We start from the raw sequence: 23,565 nt of genomic DNA on the forward strand, positions 1-23,565 counted from the left end.
AGGAGTGATATCAAGGAGAGAAATGGACGATGTCAACGATAAGAACCCCTTAATGTCTCAGGATTTATCATGCGTTTGATGGGACGTAGCTATGCGGATCCTTGGTGTTTTTGTTTTTCCCTTTTAGTGCAAACATGTTCTGTCTATTATGAAAATGCAATGAAAACATTTTTAAAAAGTAAAATGTAAAAAGTTAAAGTGGATGGTGCACTTTTATCAATCACCACAAAGTTGCCTCATAATATTAAGAGATTAATGGATGTAAGAAGAATGTAAATATGTTTATTTACACTATTTTTTACATCACTTTGTTTGAAATGTAACAATAAAGTGATTGTACTGACCTATGAAATAGTTCCACTCACTTTATTGTAAATCTAAAAGTCCACTTGTGTCCATGTTGGGATGCTGCAGGAACTTCTTTCCAGTGATCTGATCGGTCTTGCTTCGTGACACATGCCTCTGAAAGAGGAGAAGAAAGGAGGCCACACAAACATCCAGAAAGGACATGATGTCTCCGATTAAAATACGCAGCCACCACTGGATCCTTGGCAGGTATTTTATTTCATATATAGACGCTTTCTGTAATCAAATGTGAGTGCAATCAAACAACAGCAATACAAACATTACCAATGCAGTCTGAGAACCAGGAACTGGGTTAAAACAGGGAGTTCACTCACTCTACGTAGCGAGCAGCTAGTAACCTCATGGACAACATTTAAAAAAAAAAAAAAAATTAAAAAAATGATTTCCTGTTGGGACAGTCCGCCCTCATGTGTACTTCCAACCATGATGGTGGCGAGGGAGGTGGGGAAGCCCGTTTGACCCACCACCCTCCTGCCCTAACCTTCCTCCTACAGGAAGTCCAACCAGTGATACAACAGCCCTCCCCTCCCCCCTTCCCTCCCTCCCACCACCCCGCCTCCATGAGTCCCACTTGCACTCGGCTCTTCAGTGAACTAGATAACCTCCCATTCCCCCCCCCCCATCATGATTATCATCGTCATCATCCTTATAGTATCAACAACAAAAAAAGAAAAAGAAAACAAAAATTCAAATCATTTCCACCACTTCTCACACAGCAGGAGCCAATCAGAGTGCAGCGGTCCATCAGGTTCAGTCAGTCTCAACCAATGGCTGTCCATCCGGATTGACTAGAAAACCACGTAGCTGTACACGTAGAACCAAAGTCCTCATGCAGTGCCCTGCGAAGGTGGCACATCACATACGTGCACAGGTGGAAGTGGGGTGTGGAAAGGGAGAAGGGAGGGTGTTTGTTTTATTATGGTCTGTCTGTGTGTGTTAGAGAGAGAGACGTGTGTGTGTGTGTGTGTCTTTTAAGAGAGGAGAAGCAAAGGTGTTAGGCAAATATCAGACCTAGGAGCACAGAAGAGAAAAAAAAAGTCCAGGAGAAGAAGAATTACATACAAAGTCTTTATCCACCATCTGTCTTCTCTTGGCCCTCCTCAAAACACTCGCGCGCACACACACACACACACACACACTCTCTCTCTATCGCACACAAAAACGTACGCACACACTATAGGTCCTTATGTCATTGTGAAGTCAGGTGTTCAATGTCAACATTCAAGAAAAAAAAAGAAAGAAAGAAAAAACACCTCAATGGTAAAAATCATCTCTACCATCACAATGCTTCAGTTCATAAAATCTTGACATTTCTGAAAAGTGATTTTTTGTTTTCCTCCAGGTTTAAAGCAGTATGCGTGTGTGTGTGTGTAGTTGTTGTCGTTGTCGTCGTCTTTGTCCCACTGCTGCAAACACACACACACACACACACACACACAACCAACATACGCACACTCACGCACTCAAACACACACCACATGTCCTCTTTTAGTGGAGAAAGACATGGCGCAATGGAGACACACTCCTCCTCTGAGCGGATGCACCGATCACCAGGAGGAGACGAAGGTCCTTGCCATGGCTACCAGGGGTCTTCCAGCTCACCGGCACTCTGCGTGAGTAAAAAGAAAGACAGGGAAAGAGGCGTGTGCGTTAGGTTTTTTTTTTCTGTTGCTGCATATTTCACAACACAGTGGTAAACATGAGCCTCTCTGCCTCCTTTTATCTACTCAAATTGAATGGATAATGGCGAAAGACATTAACATTCCCCTGCCCAGCCTACACAGCAAAACAACCATAACCCAGACCTCTGAAGACTCACCTTGCGGAGAATCACGAGGCCAACTGTCAGACTGAAAAACAGGGGAGAAATGGAGAGAATGGAGTCCCTATAGTCTAGGCGGCTCCCCCCTCCGCTTGTCGCCGCCAGCTCATGCAATGCAGCGGCAGGCATTTATTTTGCTGCCATTGTTTTAAAGGAGACGAAAGATTAAAATGTCTTTAAAAGCAGCGGAGGTGAAATTACGAGACGCAGCTGGAGCTAAAAGCTGACAGAAAGGACAAGGAAGGTGGACTTATTTTCTGCTCGAGCTAAAAACTTTGCAGCCTACACAGAAACTGAGACAACACATTAAATATACTGGAGGGAATGTTCCTGTATCACAAGGCCACCCCTTTATCTGGGAGTCTGTCGGGGATTTTAATGATTTTTGGTGAATGAATCTTTGTATCCCTTAGCACAACCTTGTTCTATACATGTGCAATGTTTGACACATTTGACAGGACCAGAAGACAAGAAACACAGCTGTAGAGTCAGACTGCAGTGAGAGATACACTTGACACAAATCATTGCATTATACCTCAAATCATCTTTATTTTGTTCATTTGTCATTTCAACTTTGTGGGACTGATTTTGGCCCACGTAACCCCTTACAAATACAACTCATACATACATACATACATACACACACACACACAAACATACACACATACGCGCAGTGTTTAGCATAACCTCCTTTACGAAAGTTAAGTGCCTTAGATCTTGAAAAGATAAGTGCAGTGCATGCATTTCCAGGGTCATTGGGTACTGGGCTTTATACCAACCTGCAATAACATTCCCTCAACCTGCTTTTAAAGAAAAAGAACGAACACCGCTCATTCAGTCCGTTATGAATCAAAACTTTCCCTATGAGGCAAGAATTTTAGATTGAGTTATTTTGAACAGACAACGTCATAACCTGTGAGGAACGTACTGTGTGTGGGATTTCATCAAGCTGAAACACATCCTGCCACGGCTTAACAGCAGCGACTGTCAGCATGAGCAGCGGGAACTTTATGCAGACTTGGTTCACTAATACTTCAGATATACTGTGGACTGATTACAGACACACAAGCAGCGCACATGGAACATATTGTTGTCCGGGTGTAAACAACTAAACGTTCGACGTTGAATGCCTACAGTAGAATTCAATGCAGTGACATTTAGAGCCAAGTCAGCAGTTTGACTTCGGTGATGTAATGGCAGCTGCATGTTTGAAAAAACAAGGGGTTAGCCCGAGGGCGGTGCCAAAGGAAATGCCATATTGTTGTCTAAAGAAAGTAATAATTTATTTTAGTAATAAGTAATAATATCTATAATACGTTTCTCCGGCTAAGCTCGACACAGTTTGACTTTGCTCTTTCTAAAAATGTACTATATCAGAATAGCGTGCTTTGAGATGAATGCAAATTATGTCGTGTTACCAATTAGGACATTCCTATTCAGCTCAAAAAGCTGTAGCATTGCCATGCTAACAAGCATTTAATAATAAAAAAAATCTAAAGGTTGTACACTTCATTTGAAATAAATTTTGATAAATGTCATTAATGCTGTATCTGAAGTGTTTTATTTGTTATTTAGAGAGAAAAGACTTTATGAATAAAGACAAATTGGTTGTTTTGGTAAATATACTTTTGTTTAAGCGTCCAACCTTGCGTAAAAGTGTCGAGCACAGCCACTTCCCTGAGGTTTTCTATGAAAGGATCTCTATGGAGCAAAGCGATGCCAACTGTAGCCGAGACCACTGATGAAGCGGACATAAAAGTTAAGCGACGTTACACAATGTAGGCGCTCAATCAAGGTTCTGCAGAAAAAAACAATGCTGTAAAAACTATAAACCTTTTTCATTTTGGAAACATTACTTTGTCTGGCGCCCCCATTTTTCCTTCTAATGAAGTACTCTCTTAATTTCCCATCCATCTAATGATTATTGTTTTCTGCTGCGAGATGAGCATCACAGCCTTTAACCTTTTTGTCTTATTTCAATTTGAACACATTACTTGTGTGGCCCCTTTTGTCATGTGGTACTAGTATACTGTTTGTTCACATTTATATCCACCAACAGCCCGGAACACATTTTACCTCTTTGTGGGTGACTGAGGCAGCTTACTAAAATATGGTGATGCGGAAATAGGCATAATAATGTGGTGAGGGAATGATTCAAATGAAATGACGCTCAAAGTATACACCCACTAACTCTCCTACACAAGTGTCCCTCTGTGGTTAATGATTGGTCTCTTTCTCCGACACATAAACCCATGCAGACACACGCACACACACACACACAGACACAGACACACACACACACACACACACACACACACACACACACGCAAAAGAGTGTGTTCTGAGTTTGCAGATTGAGTAGGCCTGGAGACAGTACAGTGAGTTGAACACAGCTGCAGTTCAGAGGGTCTCCTTTTCTTTGTCAGTTTGTCCACTGTAAGCGGGTGAGGCTGGGAGGAGGCTTGGGGGGGAGGGGTTGAAGTGGGAAATCAGCCAGAAGCCAATACTGGTAAATGTAGGCCATCAAGTGCAAGGTTAATTTTTGCTTCACCAGCCACTTTTGCATGTAATAATAATTTGCTAATGATTTATTTTTTTTATTGTAAACATCAGTCTGTGTGGTCAGGTGGTAAAAGTGGCTGGCAAGTTTGGAAATCCAAGCTGAGGTGGTTCAGAGGACAGGGGAAAGAAAGCATCCTTGTTGGGTTAAAGGTAAATATGTGGCTCGGAGACAGAACTTGAAGAGACAGAAGGGCCATTTTTATTTCCATTGCATTACTAAAATATTCATGAATGGAATTGACCATGGTGGAGTGTCGAAAGTGGCCGATGTGTTCATTCAAGTTCTGTGATGAAGGAAAGAGGAGAAGAGGTCACAGCACATCTGTCTAGAGCTCTAGGGTTGCGGACGGAGGGGAGGGAGGGGGTAGCTCAATCAGAGGAGGGATAGGATTTAGGGGCGGGCGCATCTTGGCTAGCCTCCGGCTCTGCAGTGGCAGGTGAGGGCGGGGGCGAGCGGGGAGAGGGAGGGGAGGCGGTCTGCCGCTGGCCGCCAACATCGTTGTCGTCGTCATCTGAGGTCCTTCTGCCCTCCCCTGCTCCCTCCACAGTGCTCTCCCCCCGCAGCGTGTAGGCGGTCAGGGACTCCTCCAGCACCGAGTGGTACTGCCCCCGGTGGTGCAGGCGGAACTGCCGCAGAGCCTCCAGCAGATGAGCCGCCGTGCTGCCACCTCCCTCCTCACTCTCCTCCTCTCCCCCCGCACAGGCCTGAGGTGACACGCCAGGGGTCAGACTCTGCAGGCACGCTCCATGGTCAACACACACACGCGCGCGCGCACACACACACACACACACACACACACACACTAACAAGCAGCGGCACAATACTCGCATCATTTCACACAAATATCTACTTCACACTAGGGTGACGATGTCAAGGACATTCTTGCACCAGTCGGACAAGCCCATGCAAACGCTACCTCTGACCCTGTGACCAACAACCCTTTGTGATTTTCGCTGGATGGTGTAAGAGAGATGTGTGTGTGTGGGAGGGGCGGGGGGAGGGGGGACCTGCAATTCAAGACGCCACTGACATTTATATGACAAACGAACTGACATGCCCGCCCACACACACACACACACACACACACACACACACACACACACACACACACACACACACACACACACACACACACACACACACACACACACACACACACACACACACACTTTAAAACCTGACACAAATCTCTTCGTTAAAATACAAAATACATTTCTTTAGTTCCTGTGGCCCAGGCGGTTATTTCTTTAAGATGACGGATGTGAAGTATGCTACTTAGATGGCATATGAATTATATATAATTTGCTTTTTTGAGCCCTGGTGAACAGGAAGTGATGTTAAGCACCCACAATAAACAGCTGAAGCAGATTTAGTTCCAAGTCTTTATAATATACATGATTGTACTTTATACATTTTCACTGAAAAGATACTTAAAACAAAATAACCATGCCAAAAAACAATAACCCTGTTGGTTTTAATATAAAAAAGGAAAACTTGTGTGCAACTCAGTTTAGTTACATATTTTTGAGCACCAGCATCTATCTTATTCTTATTAATCGTGGCGTCTTTTTGATGCTTGTGGTTGATCATGTGCAAATGATTTTAAGTATAATAATAGTGGTTGATTTTTACCTGGATAGTGGAAAATTTGAGTTTCTTTAAAGTGAAGGACAGTCACAAATTTGATAATAGATGTTACTTTTCGTCGCTATTTGGAGACATTTTACTTACTCTGCACCCTTCAGCTCGCCACTCCGTATCAGCACAGTATACAAGACAATAAACTTGATCTGTAAAGTCCCCCTGAACTCAAAACCGTTCCCTTTGAGCATCAGACTGTGCAGGGTGAAGTCTGAGTGTAGTTTTACACTAGAAAATTGTTTTCACATTCATCTGCTGAAGAGTTTCTCTGTGCTCACCTTGACTGTGTTCAAGACGTGTACGAACAAGTACGTAACTTAAGTGTGACACGGAAACAAAAAGCCTCCAGTGTACATACATGTGAAGCGAGAGGCATCTCATATCTGCCGGTAGTTCAGCATTTGAAAGTGTACAATATTTACAAATTCATGGATCTGTACTCATTTCATTCTTTTGTGGGGAAGAAAATACACCCACATTTATCGTTCCAAGTTTTTTTTTTATGCCTTTAGAAATCTAAGGGAAATCTTTAGAAAGGTAGTTTTAATCATCTGCAGGTTTTGCATGCATTCATAGCTGAGGAGTTCAAGAGGTTTATGGAGGTCTTACTTTATACCGTGTACTATTTCAATGATAAATGCAAAATTGAAACTGACCGCACTGCTTCAATGCTTTTCAATACGCATTCATATAAGTTTCCTTGAGCTTGTCAAGGTTATTCTGCAAAGTCTAAGCCTCCACGCTCCTTCACACTTAACGCTTGCATTCATTCACACACACACACACACACACACACACACACACACACACACACACACACACACACACACACACACACACACACACACACACACACACACACACACACACACACACACACACACACACACACAAGAGCGTGTCCTTGTCGGGGCTGGTGTGTTTCTACATGTTGGGGGGGAGCTTGGAAAGCTGAGGGGTTTAGAGAGTGATCAACTCACCCCTTCCTCTTCTCTGTGGGGGTTCAGCTTGTTGTACACCGCCTCGATCACGCTCCGTCTGTAAACACACAAACAGCACACAGCTCGCTGCTTAGAGCGGAGAACAACTCCCAATTCAACACAAACAGTTGCTGTTCATGCTTAGCAAATGTATATTGATTAACATTTTAATGGTACTAAGAAAGAACTGAGTCGATACTAGAGTATCCGCCAGTTATGAATAAAGAGGCTACATTATCTCTTTTTGAAAGAGTACGTCTAAGTGTTTTGAAGAGTGTTATCTGCATGTTTGTACGTTTCAAAGTGCTCATACGCGGACTGTTTTGGAGTACAGAGAACTGCATGTGTATACATGCTTGACTATTTTTTATTTTTAAGTAAACTGCTGATTATTTTCTTGCCTACTCATCTGTAAGACATTAGAAACCTGTGCAAAATATTTAACAGGGCACATTTTCACTAAACTTCTTTTGAAAGTCATCTATAGTGATTATTTACATGACTATTAAATCACTTTATAACGATGCTACAATAGTCGTGAAGATAGGAATCAAACTTGCAGTAAAACAATTACAATTATTACTTTCTGGTGGTAAATTATCAATTTCCCAAAATTATCAGCCATAAAAAAAATGATGTATGTGGTTGGAAGTCCAATAACAAAGAACAGCAAGCTGTCTGTGAATAAATGCAGATAAAGGTTGTTGCCGGCTGTGTATTTACTTGCTGGCCAGGCCTCCGCCAGGTGGAAGGTTGGGGATGTTCTCTGTGGCAATGCTCCTCAGGACAGACACCAGGTCAGGAACTCCCGCATCTCCACAGTTCCCCAGTAGCTCTACACCCAAACACAGAGGACCAGGAGTTTGTAAGAGGTTGTGTTGCACACCGAGGCCAGTATATTATACTATAAGTTTGAGTTGTTAGACCACATTTCTCTACAGAGAAGTTGAGAATTCAACCAATAGTAGTGGAAAAATGTGTGCGTGTGTGTCTGTGTGCACACGTAACTGATTTAAAATGTTCACTTCACATTTTTAAAAACTGTTTTCAACAAGGTATCGAAAGACTGCTGCCATTAAACAGTGTGGTTATTTAACTTCCATGGAATAATACAATTTTCATAACAATATAGCACAAGTTTTAAATACAGCGTATCAGCCAGTAAAAAAAAATGTTCGATATTCTTTTTTCCTTAAAAAGCACTGAAACTAATATGATTACGACCATACCATTTTTTGGTATTATTCTTAACATCTCAAATTATACAATGATTATGATGATAAATGCATACCGACTATCTATTTTGTTTATGTATGTGTGAAGGCGTGCGTGTGCATGTGTATTGTGTGTGCTAACCCTCAACACGGGTCTCCAGGTACTTATCCAATTCCTCTTCTTTCTTCACAGCCTCCTCTGAGATCTTGGGCGCTCCGGGTAAACACACCACCACCACACTCATATTGTCCCTGCTCCCCTGCAAGACGGAGATAGAAAGAGACAGAACGAATAAGAAGGACATTTATATGTTGGAAATGTTCTCAAAATTTTTCACAATTCATGTTTACGATAAATTCATGGCTTTCCCTGTCAATATAAATGTACCGTTAAGGCAAATCGAGCAAAACACGCAGCAAAGCAAAGAAATGAATAATAGCAGCTGGCAGTAATTTAAGGTTGATAATTATGACAAATAACCACTGAATGATACTTCAGCTGATATACATTTCTTTACACAACCCTAAACATAAATACACATTTTAAATAAGGTGTCCTAAACAATGGCAACCAAGAAATGGGCTGGACACAGTCGAAAAATTCGCATTTCTGTTCTTCAATTTCTTATCATTTGTCGGTGAATTTATTTACGATGAGATCAATTAATCTACAATTAGTCAATATATCAACCCGTTTTATTAGTGGGAAGGCTTTATTTTAATGTTTTAACAGCTCTGCATGTTAAACATATCTTACATATGGTTTTCTCCAACACAGAAACATTTTATAACAAATGCCATATAAACTGTTTTTAACACCGTGCCGACAAACACCATGACCTTTTCCAGATAGTCACTGTGAGATCATACTGTGTCAGGTATTCAACTACTGAATAATTTATGTGTTAATTGATTAATCATATTTAAACATCAGAAAACAGTGAACAATTTCCCAGAGCACTGTCCAAAATCTTTTATTTGCAATCATAAAAGTCAACAAATCTTTACAGGAAGATTATAGTAGGAAAATATCTGGCATTTTGCTAAACCTCTTCTACTCCACCACTCTTTATCGTAGATTCATTTTCGGATTTTAATAATTTGAGATACAGCACTTTCTAGTCATAAATAATAATAATAATAATAATAATAATAATAATAATAATAATAATACTTAAATCTTATATATCGATTTTCTAAGTACCACAGATGCTTTCTCTAATATCTATTATCCATTAGATGTCTATAAATCTTTGATTTGTATTGTTTTTTGTTTGGGTGCCTATTTCAATGTTGAATGTTTAGAGTGTAGGGCTTAGAATGATATGATGGAGGTATATGATGATTATGAACAATATGCATCATAAGTGATTGCAGCAATTTTGGGGTTGATAGAATTTTTTTTACACAGATTGTGTGCAACATTTATGAGAATTGATCAAATATAGTCTCTGAAACAAAATACTCAACAACTTGAGGAACACTGTAGAAAGTAATGTTGTGGTTTGATAACAAAAACGTTAAGCATTTGGAGATTACTGCAAGAACTGCATTCGTAGTCAGATATCTTGGTGAGAATATGACCATGCAAGGTTTTCCCTCGCCAAAATTTTTCCTAAAGAGCGTTATTTAGCCATCTTCACGATAAGCTAGGATAACACGGTTGGTACCGATGGCTCCTTAGGTTTTTCTAGTTTATAAAACCATTTTTTCATTACTAGTATCTTCACTAGCTCAAACTGAGCTGAGCCTGCTTTAGCCTCTGAAAAGACAATTAATCAATTACCAAAAATATTTGATCTGTTGATCAACTGAAAGCTTGAAAATCTTCCAATTATAAACCTCTAAAACTTGTATGGAGTGCATTCAGTTGCATTAGGTGTGTTATAGAAACAGGACAGCATTTTGAAATAGAAATATTAAGACAGACATTTATAGAGCTCTGGCCTTAAACCAATGTCATTAGCTTGTAGACGTTAATCTGGTCAGAGTAACTTTCTGTTGGTTGTCGCAGTGCTCAAGACACAAAATAAGTGATATATATATAAGGCAAAAGTCTAAAATGTTGAGAGATGGATCAGTTCAGCTGAGCACAAAGAGTAATTATGGCTTCTTCTTGGATCAATAGGTGAGAAGGCCAATGTGCAGGAAGAAAACTACTGGTTTCATAGGATCCCTCACTTTATGACGTTACATTTTATAAAAGAAAACAGATTATTTCATTATCTGGCAATGCGGTTTTTCATGATTTATTTCAGTATATTTAGTTATTTGTATAATAAATTATAAGTAAGACTACTAAAAGTAAGAAATGCATTTGAGATCTGTGAATCTCAATCGATGCAAACCAAACGATACTAAAACCTCATTACCACAACTTTATCAATACATTAGTGAAAACAAAAATTGAACAGCTTTAGCTATTCATTTGTGTCAGCACCCAGGACGATCGTACAAATGGGCGACTGCACAAGCATCTTCATTCATATGAAAAAAAAAATGGAATAAATACATTTTCGAATATTTTTACAATTTAATGTAGTTTATGTTCTATAGCTGTAAGACAATTATGTGGACAGGACACGTTTGACTTCACTATTCATCACATGTGAGACATAAAAGCTTACCTTATGCAGACAGGTATCCACTACTGAGTTACAGACCTTCTCCAGGTCATCGCACACCAGGAGTCGTGAGCGGACAAACTCGCACAGCTCCTCGTTGGACATGACATCCCAGATTCCATCGCATGCCAGCACTACAAACTCGTCTCCTTCGGGCGCGCGCTCCAACACACACACCTCGGGCTCAGGGCTCACCAGCTGCTCCGTGGGGCCCTTACCATCCACACATTTGTAGTCGTAGTCCCCCAGGGCCCGGGACACGGCCAAGGAGCCGTTTACCCTCTGGATCATGACCGAGCCGCCAGCGTTCTGGATGCGCTCCTTTTCACGGGGGTTGCAGGGCTTGTGGTCCTGGGTGGAGAAGCCCACCTTGGTGTCTCGACTCAGCACGGCCCGCGAGTCTCCGCAGTTAATGAAGTAGAGGTGGCTCGGGCTGAGCAACACGCACACGGCTGTCGATCCACTGCGGTCCAGGCCCTGTCGCAGGTCAGAGAAGCTGCGCATGTACTCGTCAATGTTCAGAAAGCCCGAGCGGATGCCGTCCTTCACTCCTTCTATGGAGCCGGATCCTGAACTGAAGTCGGCCCCTCCTGACAAGATGTGTTCCAGCAAGTGGCCAGAGCAGTAGTTGGCTACCCGGGAGCCTGCATGGCCATCGTAGACAGCAAAGAAGGACCAGTCGGTGAGTCCATGGGGGAGGCCCACCACAGCTGTGTGGGCGTCCTCCATCTCCACCCGCCAGCCCTGCATGGAGCTCAGGCCATAGAGCAGCCCATTGCCCTCGCCGTGGGAACTATGCTTCTCCGTCTTCGGCTTGTCCAGGAATGCACCCATTGCTGCCTATAGCTGGAGATTAACCAAGGGAAAGAGGAGAGAAAAACGTAGAATTAGGATTACACCATCACCAGCAAGGACAAAGAAGACAGTCTATACCTCAAGTGCCACTTTTATCCTAATGCAGTACTGTACAATACATTTTGAAGATTGGTGTATATGTCGGCCAATAAGTAATAACAGCAGTAGAAAGTAAGAAGTAATAACAGCAATAGAAATGCTAAACTAGGTTTAATGCCTTTTAGAAACAATTCACCAATACATAGTTTGTCCAACACACCATTAAAATGTTGTAGTAGTATTACAATTTTTCAAACGTATAAAGAAACCATATCAATATTGTGTTTGTGTTTATGTAAAAAAATAAATAGTCCATATATTGTAATCAGATTTTCAAACCGATTACAAAACATGGATTTTTTATTGTTTATATAAACCCTCATTATTCACTTTTTTTATGTGATTGTGTAAAAAAATAACTCAAGAGGGACGGATTTATGTATTCATGTTTCACATAAATTCAAATAATGAACAATCTTGACAAAATCCAAAATCAGATTGACTGATAACACAACTTATTACAAGATCATAATAATAATCATAACAAGTAAAACTCACTCCCATTGTCAGATAAAATTATATTTTATAGTTTTTACGATAAATCCATCTTTAAATGTGCTATTTCTGGTGTCAGTAGTTCAGTAGGCTGCTTCGTACTGTGATTACCGAGTGCTTTTAATTAATCAGGAGATGGTGAGAGCCAGAGATCCTGACAACAAGACAAAGATAGCAGAGGAGGAACCCCAGAGCTGAGGATTACACTGCAGCAGTAAAGCTTCTTTGAGCACACACAGCCTACTTCACTCTGAACAAGGTAACTAATACCATTATAGTGTGACATGACTGATCACCAGGGTGGGAAACTCTCACCTGCAAAGAGCTCAATGGGAATGAAATCTGTCAATCAGTTTTTGTGCTTTGTCTACGTCTTAAACATTGGTTAAAATTGGCCATCCTGAGAGAAAATGTGTGTTAAAACAACCTGTGGGGCTGTATTGGTTCAGGGTACTGTAAGACAATAAAATGCAATCCAGGAAGTCCAGTTTTAGTAACAGATCCATTAGCTGTCCATCCCTGAGTCCAGGCGCCAAAACACTTCACAGCGATTTAGAAGATCATGAGGGATTTCACTGCTCTGGAAAGTTATTATGGGAGCAACCGTTTCATCTTTCATTCATTGAGGCGCTCTCAAAGCTAAACTGTAGGATAATACAACAGTCATGTGACAAAATAATATACAAAGATTGTGAACTTCCATGTATTTGCTCGATCACTGCAGTGCCTTGTATTGTGGTCCAACTGAATTTGAGTCAAGTTAAACTTTTTACTGGATGACCCAGCACTGTTTTGATGCAAGTTAGAAGATAACAGGGCTAATTATTCAAGTGTGTGATACATTGGAGAGGCATGAAGGGGAGAGTAACCTTTCCAGTATTTTAACGGTATGAAGGATTTGGTTTTCTGAGTAAAAGGAAAATGTAATTAATGGCAACTGAAAAAAGTACAGAAGAATATATTGATCTTTTTGAGTATTGAAACCCACATGGGTATGACTTTAAATGAGGCAATGGCTTTTGCAAGACCTCAAATGAGAAAATGTTTGAAACATTTATAAGAAAATTAATCTAGGGCTGCAATAATTACTCAACTAATCAATTAGTTGATAATAATTTACAACTATTTTGATCATTAATTATTAAAGGACTTTTTTATGTAAAAATTGTACAAACAAGTGGTTTTAGCCTTTTCAAATATGGAGATATTTTTATTTTAGACTGACAAACATTTTATAGACCAAACAAACTTACAACCAAATTAATTTACAAGCAACTGTATCTGAAGACACTACACTACCTGATGTTTAACAGTCTTCCGTCTTATCTTTTGGCATTTTTGACCGGCAGTATATTTTCCCAGCATACCAATCAATTATTCTTTAAATGTCAGCAACTTCAGCAGTAGGAAGCTACTCACAGGATATTGATTATGTATTGTAGCACCCGTGAGATCTTGAAATCAATCAAAAAAATCGATGGTGCCCTGAACGAGTCTTTTTTCTTCTTCAACATATTGATTTCTCACTGTGTGTTACCTCCCACATGAGCGCACACTCGGCATGACAGGCATGTGCCCAAAAAAGGCTGGTACATGCAAGGAGTGACTACAGCTGGTTTCAGAGGAACGTGCATGTGTGTGCGTGTTTGTGTCTGCTCTGCGCATGTGTGCAGTCAGTGTCATAGTCTATGTGCGAGAAAAAGGCACTCTATAAATACGACAGGACGGTTTAGGTTTCATGTCCAGGGTGGGGCAGTGGGCTATTCACATTTCTATTGCTTTCCTGCTACATGACAGTAACAACAGAATTCCCTCTATTGAGCTCTCTCGCCACCACCTCCTGCCACTCACAAGTAGCCTATATGTTCATGTATGGTAAGAAAGTGTGTTCACGTGTGTGTGTGTGTGTGTGTGTGTGTTCACGTGTGTGTGTGTTCACGTGTGTGTGTGTGTGTGTGCAAGAGAAATCAGTTATGTTCACCAGCAGTGATTCTCTCTAAAAATAAAACAAACACACTGCCATTGCCTAGCAACCACCCACCCTGCAGGGCAAACATCCAGGCTAAGCTTCATTCAGCGACAACCCCCTCTCTATGTCGCTCTCTCACTCACTCGCTCTAAAAGAGACACACACACACACATGCTTGCACACACACGTGTAGAGAGGGGAAAGAGTAGTTGCATCATCTATCCATTAAAGCAGTTGCCGCAGCTAGACCCTGAAAGGAGACATGCAGACTGCAAGAACACATGCTGAGTCTATGAGATTTCCCTGGCTGACAACAGTACAATAGACTGCTGGAAAGAAGAAAAAACACACACACACACACACACACACACACACACACACACACACACACACACACACACACACACACACACACACACACACACACACACACACACACACACACACACACACACACACACACACACACACACACACACACACACACACACACTATCTCTATTGAGACATCAGACTGAAACCAGGAACTCTCAACCACTTAACCCTCTCAAAACTGCTGTCACCCGTGCTGTAACCACAAGTCGAAACCAACACCCCCTCATGCTAAGACGCACATGTCTGCCAAAAACCACTGGCTACGAAGAGGGAAGTGGAAGGTCGGGGATTACATAATGCTGCAGAGAGCTTGAAAGCAGCTCTGAGAGCAGGCACCCACAAAACAGTAACGCTATCCTGGAAGCAAGGTTCACATACAGCTTCCATCATTATCTAAGTATACACACACACATCAGCTCTGTATGTCACAATACACCGACCCCTGAATCTCAAGACAATGTGATAATGCAACAGTTTAGGATGATTTTGATTTGGTTATAGTCTGAGAGTCTACAAAATGTTTTTTGTTTTTTTTAGCTAGAGATTATTTTAGGTTAAGGTAATTCAAGAATCCCTTTCCGGAAATTCTAAGCAGCCACATATAAAATGTTGTCAAATTTGCTTGGTGTTACTTTTGTGAATGACCATTTCTGCGGCTGGGAAAACAACCAAGCAAAAAAAAGAGCTCTAATATAAACTATCAATTGATACCGTGAACTAATGTTTACATGATTTACTGAGATAGTAAATCAAGTGAGAAAAACAATAATTTTCTCATAGACTGCTATCTAAGTCAGACTTATTTTTGCAAACCATTTAGACAAGGTTTTTACAGACAGCTATATGTTTTTCTGGACTCAGCCGTTATCAGCAACAAACTGAAGTTTTGGAAGGAAAAGTGGAAAATAAAAGCCACAAGCCTCAGCGCCATGAAATTAATTTTACTTAACAAAATCTCTATTATTGTTGTTTCAATCACATGTTGAGAGGCTTGCTGCCAAAAGGGCAACTGTGCTGCACTTAAGGCTGAGCAATGTGGTCACACAAGGCTAACAGTGTGCTACATAGGTTTCCTGGAGAAGCCTCCAGAATGGGACAGCCTCGTCGAACTATTATGACATATTCATGCTTGAAATACGGACTTTGGAGCAGGCAACGCTGAACTGGGGCACAGCTGATATTGTGTAGTTTGGCCCCTGTGTAACAGTAATGCCTTCTAAAAACCACACCTTCCTAGTGTGTCTATTCATACACCTGAAATCCATTAGTGTTATATATTTAACCAAGTCTTTATCTTAACTGCTGAACCAATTTAACAGATACTCTGACTTTGCCTCACTTTTTACATGTATTTTATTACACACAGAGAGCAAAGACAGTTGCACACATCTAACATGCAGCACTTTGACATACATTATTGACCCTCCATTACTTCATCTCCCCTTTATGCACTAATCTGCTGCAGAGTGCCTCCAAGGCCATACATACAACTGTTGGATCAAACCAGTCAATAGAAATCACTCCTTATCACTTGCTCTACTGCATGTTTTCCTGTGACATTCAATAAGGTTTTTACTTCATGGCGGGTGAGATGACAAATAAAAAGGTATGAAACATAAAGCTTGTGGATAAAAAGTGGCACCTGACAGGTGTAATGGTGGTTTCAAAACTAGGTAGACGGTGGTAAATCTCTGCAAGCCACAGTGACAAAAGCATCAATGTGCACAACATATGGAGACCAAGAACCAACACTAACAATCGCAACTTAAGCTACATTCACACCAAGTTAAGGAGTTGCAGCGAAAAAACACCAGACAGAGGTTGTGTTACACTTTCTACTTTTCCATAATTTTGGCAGACAGGGTTGTAAAAATTATGTCATTATGTCATAATCTATTTGTGATTCTTAACAAAAATACAGCAAATATCTTCTCACAGTCATCTCAAAAGCTGTCTGTTTGTACTGAGGACTGAGACAGGGGCACACACTTTGTGTGCGAGTGTTTGTGTTTATAGATTATGCATTTATAAGAGTATGGAGAAAAGATGATAGGAGACAATCCACGTAGCCACCTTTCTTGTCAAAACACAAAGCAGATGAGTGATTTTTTTTTTTGTAATTGACTCGAACAGACGACTTCTCATGGCCGTTTTAATTTGGTTCTGAGGGCTTGCAGTGCAGCCACACTGGATACTGTACTTATCAGATACTGTGAAAGCGTGATTTTCCAATTCTGCATGCACTCGCTTCATCAGGAGGAAATCACATAGCATGCCCTCCTCCTCCTGCGTCTGTGACCCACAGCGGTCACAGACGCACTCCAAGTACTATAGACGGACGACTTTCAGATTTCACAGTTGTAAAAAAAATTAAAAATGCGATCATTGATGGAAATATCTGTTTTAATGCATTCCATTCATCTGAATGTGAGTAGTGTGATTGGGCTTCGATGATAGGGACAGCAAGGGATGCTGAAAGAAACAGCAACGGCCTCCAGTGAAAATTTGAAACCGAATAACCTGACGTCACGTCAAGCTGTGGTGGCCAATCCCAATCATGTGACCTCCGATCAATGGGTCACTCAATGCCTGATTAGGTGTGAATGCATCCTTACAACTAAGTGATATTCTCAAAGTCTGACATACCACATGATAGGAAAGGCAACCAATGAGTATTTTCATTATCAATATTATTCGTCTTGCTTAATGGTTTATTCATTGAGTCTATGACTTTGTCGAAAGGCCCATCACAAGGTCAGAAACTCTGACCAAAACTACAAAACACAAAGATATTCAATTTGAAATACCATAAAGCACAGAAAAGCAAAACCTCATTTGGGAAGCTTGAATCATGACATGTTGGTTGGAACACGGTTCAATTTCTGCCAATTGACTTTTATTTCAGCATTAGAGGCACTCTGTTTGTAACTAAAGGTTTTCTTTTGTCTGAATCTGGACACTCCATTTAAAGAAGAAATACAATTCAACAACAGCCGTGGTAGCAGTTTCCTAAAATCGTCTTTAAACGAAGAGCACCTTCCTTCAAAAGTGACACAAAATTCACTTCCTTACAAAATTCAACAAAGATTATCTAGGTACTAAGGTAACGTTAAGAAACACAGTCATATTGTTAATCATTACAAAGTATAAATAGCAGAGTCTCAGACTTCATAGTGATGTCTACAAATGTCCAGTGGACCAACAGCAAAAAACACTAAGATATTTAGTTTCCCATCAGAGAATTATAAAAAAAGCATAAAATATTCACTTTCGGGAAACTGGAACCTGTGAATTGTTGCTTGAAGGCAATAGTTACAATGAAACAATGCTCTAAATTGTTGGTAACAATTTTTATCAGAAATACCAATGGCAAAGATACGTGTTACCTCAATGCAAATGTTTATGAATATTTCATTCATAAAATCAATATGAAAAAACATATCGGCATGACTTAATGGTAAACGTACTTCTCCCCCGAACTGAATAACATTCATAAACAAATGTGAAAGCTGCAGTCCAACTGATTTACCCCACTGACAACTGTGAAACAGTCTCGTCACAGTGAGAAATTTCAAACCAGTGCAAATTCCTCCCTATTATGGAGAACCAATGTAGGCTCCTATAGTGATTTTTTTTTTAAGCCTGTTGTAACACCTAAAGTTTCATCAGTGCACAGCCAGACCTTTAAGATTTGACTACACTCTAAAACAAGCTTGTTTTCTGTCTCCATACTGACAGTGTGTCTGCTCCTCAGTCTTTACACAGTGACGGCTGACTCAGATAAGATTATCAGCTATTGAACTCCACCATTTTCTGGCTGGCAGGACACAAGCCCAACACCAAGTGATGTCATACTGGTCACCTGTGCACCTTATCGCAATCTGATATACTGGTGAAGGTGAGCAGGGTGGCTGCTAGGTTACATTTCAATTCTGCACGATACAAAATGTATGATGCAATGCATATGGATCAACATAGTCGGGAGGTTTAGAATGTCTTGCTCATATAACATTCTCAAACTGTAAAGGTTAGAGTTTATTAATAAGGAAAGTCAGAGTAGGACTTGTCATTTTAAAAGCGTAGAGAAAACCCTTGTTTGAACTGAGTCAAAATGGGAATAGGCATTGGTTGCATGAACACTTCCTATTGCAATACTGAAAACATAATATGTACGATAGATGATTGATAGGTTTACAGATCTGATTTGATACAAAAAGGTAGATAGATAGATAATTACTTTATTGATCCCCAAAGGGAAATTTAACAATTACTAATCACAAACATTTATGTGAAATAGCTATGAAGAGTATTCTAAATTCAAGAAATTAGAAGCAGTCATTAGCATTTTGCCACTGATTGCTCTCAAAACCAGAAAAACAACAACAATGAAAACCAAAATCCAATGGCCAACTGTATTCATATATAATGATGTTCAATAATAAAACTTTGCGTTATTGGTGATTACATGTGATCATATAGGCCTGTGTTGCTGTTTATCTTGTAAAGTTAGAAATTACCAACCAAGCCCATGTTTATGGTCAGGGCAAACCCTGCTGCCCTGTGCTTAAGGACAAGCCCCTCCCTATTAAAGCTTGGAAATAAGTGCAACATAATCTAAACATAAAAGTGGTGATGCAGAAAAGTCACCTGCTATATTATGTTTACATGTCAACTGAGGCATATATCACACACTTGTACAACTGCCTCTGTACTTGGCTGATTTACAGGCAAAACAGTGAACACAGTTTAAATTCAAACAGTTGTCGCTGCTATTTTATTTATAAATGTTTAGTTTGAGTATCCATCTCTTCATGAAATTGTTCATTTCACTTGGGTTTCGCCAGTTTTTCGGCTGAACCATTTCTATTGAGCCTTGTCAACAAAGCAGTTATGTTATTTATTGTAATATAACTTTACCATAGTATACAAGTTAATATATGTATTCATATATTTTTGGATATCAGTAGAGAACCGGCGTTGGAGCAATGCTGGTGCCGCAATAAAACATGGCTGGTTATAAACACTTTACCAGATTGTGACTAACATTCAGTGTTATCGCCTTAGATTACATTTTATTTCTACGGGCTGATTTCACGTGCTTCAACAAAGATACTAGACGTAAAAAAAAAAAAAAAGGGGGGGGCTTGCGTGTATTATTATCCTCTAAGGTCACTGCATACACAGCAGCACACGTAGAGCAACGTTAGCTTCCCAACTGGCATATCATATATTTGTGTTTGACACATATTAGCATAATAGCGGTTAACTCTGCGCATTGATATCGCTCACACTGACTTAACTTAATAAAATGAATAGGGTTGGCGTGCTTGTTTGAATGCAATGTTATATCGCCACACCGCCAAGCTAACCATTGACACCCACATGACAAAGTCCGCTAAGCTGTCATTAGCTAGTTATAGCTCGTGTAGCTAGATTAGCTCACAAGGGACCAGGCTAAGCCCTGGAGACCAACGTGTCGTTTTAGCCTTTAACACACAAGTGTGACTGTAAATGTGCTTCATTCAGAATTTACTCGGCTACCATCGGCGGTAATGTGAGCAAAGTTAATGTGAAACTTCAGGTGATATTTTTTGACGATGGTCTGCTAAACAGTGAGGTTATTATTGACACGACCAAATGTACGTTGAATGTACCGACTGTTTTTTTTTATGTGTGTGGGGGGTGGGGGTGCGTTTCTCTATTAAATACCGATCCACTGACCACATGCTGAACTCCTCTCCCTACTAAACACTGCTCCCTCGACGGGAAGGCCTAGTGTGTTGACGTGAGCTAACGTTAGCTGGCTCGCTAACGGTAACTTAACGGTCAGCTAGCGGCCGTTGGTGCTTGTCAAACTCGAGTTCGTGACGTTAGCGCAGACACGGACGTGCTACTTACGTTTTCCTGCTGTTGCGAATGTAGATCCAATCTTGATTATCTGCTGGATTCTGCTTTTTGTGTGAAGACGTGTCGGTAACCTGGCTATCTACGCAGCTAACGTTGGCTAGCTAGCTGTGTTATGTTTCCTTATTTGACAAAAAAAAATCGAGATTGGCCTCAGATGAGCGGCGATAATTCCTTTCTCGGTGGTTCCCTGCTTGGACAGCGTTGATTTTTACGCATGTTTGACGCCAGTTCTGTCTCTCACATAAAATGAAGACTATTCCGATCGTTCCGAAGCAAATGCGGACACGGAGAATTGGTTATATTATACAACGCTGACAAATCTAGCACTTTCTTCAATTGAAAGGCCAGAGCTATCCTTCGACTTTGGGTGCTGAACAAGAGGAGGTGTTATTTTTGGCATATGCTCGGTGATTGGTTACAACGTCAGGGCGAAACGTCGGCTAATTGGCTGCGTCCTCTGTCAATTAGCTCTGCCCCTGTGCAAAACTACAATCTCATTGGTCTATAACAGAAGTTCTGTGACGCAATGGATCTGTGAAAAAAATACACTCGGAACTGATTTTGGCGTACGCCGAAGCCAATCTGGCGGTGTCTGTCGTGAAATTAAAAATAAAAGCTCTCCGCCTCGGCGGGAGTCGATTGACCGCAACCTGGCGTCCGAGTCTGACAATATATATTTAGTTAAATGTGGCATAACTACGAACAAAATGATTTAATATACGTGTCCTCTATGTGTTTAGAAGTCATCACACACACAAGCGAGTGCCCCGTAGTAAATAACCTAATTCAAGTACAGCACCCTTGGGAGCTTGAAGGGGTTGGAGTCTCCAACGGAGGGAAGAATTGTATATCATTTTACTGTTATTCACTAGATTTTTTTTTCAATTTTGAGATTTTACACTTAACCTTGCTTATTTACTTTAACCTGTATTTTTTATTTTTATTTTTGCATTCGCATATTTCAAATCTAGATCAAATATGACATACAAAGATTATCACAGGAGAAATACTCTTCTTATCAAATATGAATTGTGATGATAAGGAAGTTGAGAAACTGAAGGATCAATTTCCTCGATTGGGCCTGTTGAGGCCCAATCTATTGATTGTCATAAATTAACTCAATACAATCATATAGGGATCTATGTTCAATTTAATGTAAATTGATTTTTGAAATTTCAATTATATGAATGGGGTGAATCTTTGCTCCATTTATATTCTGTGATATTTGCTGCCTTGTTGCTACACATGTGTAGCAGCTCATTCACCATGCATGTGTCAGCTCTTCGGTTTCACTCATGAAAAATCATGTTTTTAACCAGTCAGACCCAAAAACTCTCTAAAAATATCAAACAATGCCCAACTAATAGTTTGATCCTCTTGGCTCTGAAAGAACGGAAACAGTCACAGCCTAAATCATGCTGTTGCTCCCATGTATTGATTGCACCGTATGCAAATGTCTACAACACACGTCTGCAATACAAGCAAACTGACACTGTATGCAAGGCTGGATAACCAACAGGCACAAGAAACAACTTAGAGGTTTGAGCAGGTATGAGTACGTCTTTCATTGAAACTGCAGATGTCAGTTGAAAGACAGTTACAAGATAACTTTTATTGTTTTATTTGTTTTGAGGCATTGTATGCCCCTATTGGCAAATCACCAGCAGAGAGATGTCTTTAAAAAGCCTCAGTAAGATTCAAACTGACTTTTCAGCTCAAACCAGCATCAGAAAGCTTTTATTCAATGTCAGAATAGAGTTATGAAGTGGGAGGAGCTCTGTTGGGAGTCCTTCTTTCTGGAAACTAAACTCCCATTCAAAGACAATGTTACATGACTCACAGTTGGAAAACCTTTATGGCTTTCAATGGACATGAAATGCTCCAAACATAACTATTGTTTTTTAAGGAAAAGGCACAATGGTTAATGGGGCTGGAGCTAAAGAAGCTTAAGGTGTTGAAAAAAACTAACAACCCAAAAATGTTGGATGAATTCAACTATGGCGTTGTGTATTGTTCACAACTTGCAACAACGAAGAACAACAACTCTGTTTGCTGCCCCGCCATGCGGCTTCAACGCTCAGCCCGAGGCTCACAGATGTTAAAGTATTTTGAGCCGTCCGTCAAACACAAACCGAGAAAGGAGGATTTCAAAATGGGAATTCAAAATGGGGGGGACCCACCCCTGGAGTTTGAGCTTCTCTTTCAAGCTTTGTCTTTTTAATTCTTCACGTGACAACCGCACTGTACAGCCGAATGCAACACCATGAATGCCTTCTCACAATACATGGTGTCGAGGAGGAGTGTCGAGGAGGAGGCTTCAAATGAGGCCTTTTAGAACAGGAATAAACACTTAAGCGGTCATGCAGGTTCTTTTCAAGTATACCGAACCTTTTATTTGCGGTACACATATATATTAAAGATATTTCATTCGATGTGGAAAGAAATAAAATGTAGGCCGGAGTGAATGAAACTGGGATGGGTATAGATTAAAGCATAATAAGTATGAGTGTGTGTGTAAAGATGTTGCGTTAGATAGTGGATCAGTGGATCAGAGAGAGAGTGTGTGTGTGTGTGTGTGTGTGTGTGTGTGTATGTGTGTGTGTGTGTGTGTGTGTGTGTGTGTGTGTGTGTGTGTGTGTTTGAGGGGAAAGCAGG

The 23,565-nt window shown here is 40.5% G+C and overlaps 1 protein-coding gene across 2 annotated transcripts; it reads right to left on the reverse strand.

Annotated features, from left to right (window-relative positions):
• Window positions 1-966: 966 nt before the first annotated feature.
• On the reverse strand, window positions 967-21,286 carry ppm1bb (protein phosphatase, Mg2+/Mn2+ dependent, 1Bb). 2 transcript variants are annotated; one of them, XM_068582792.1, is made up of 6 exons: window positions 20,902-21,286; window positions 11,214-12,056; window positions 8,729-8,846; window positions 8,096-8,207; window positions 7,373-7,430; window positions 967-1,975 (listed from the first exon to the last, which is right to left on the reverse strand). In XM_068582792.1, the coding sequence occupies exons 2-6, from the start codon at window positions 12,042-12,044 to the stop codon at window positions 1,946-1,948; spliced, it is 1,149 nt and encodes a 382-aa protein (XP_068438893.1). In that variant the 5' UTR covers window positions 12,045-12,056; window positions 20,902-21,286; the 3' UTR covers window positions 967-1,945. The 2 variants fall into 2 exon arrangements, with proteins under 2 accessions (XP_068438893.1, XP_068438891.1); XM_068582790.1 differs by lacking the exon at window positions 967-1,975 and adding an exon at window positions 4,927-5,455.
• Between the last annotated feature and the right edge of the window lie 2,279 nt (window positions 21,287-23,565).

The sequence above is a fragment of the Clinocottus analis genome, unplaced genomic scaffold, assembly GCF_023055335.1.
Source record: "Clinocottus analis isolate CAN_PGR_092001 unplaced genomic scaffold, fCliAna1.0.p SCAF_19, whole genome shotgun sequence".
NCBI lineage: Eukaryota > Metazoa > Chordata > Actinopteri > Perciformes > Cottidae > Clinocottus > Clinocottus analis.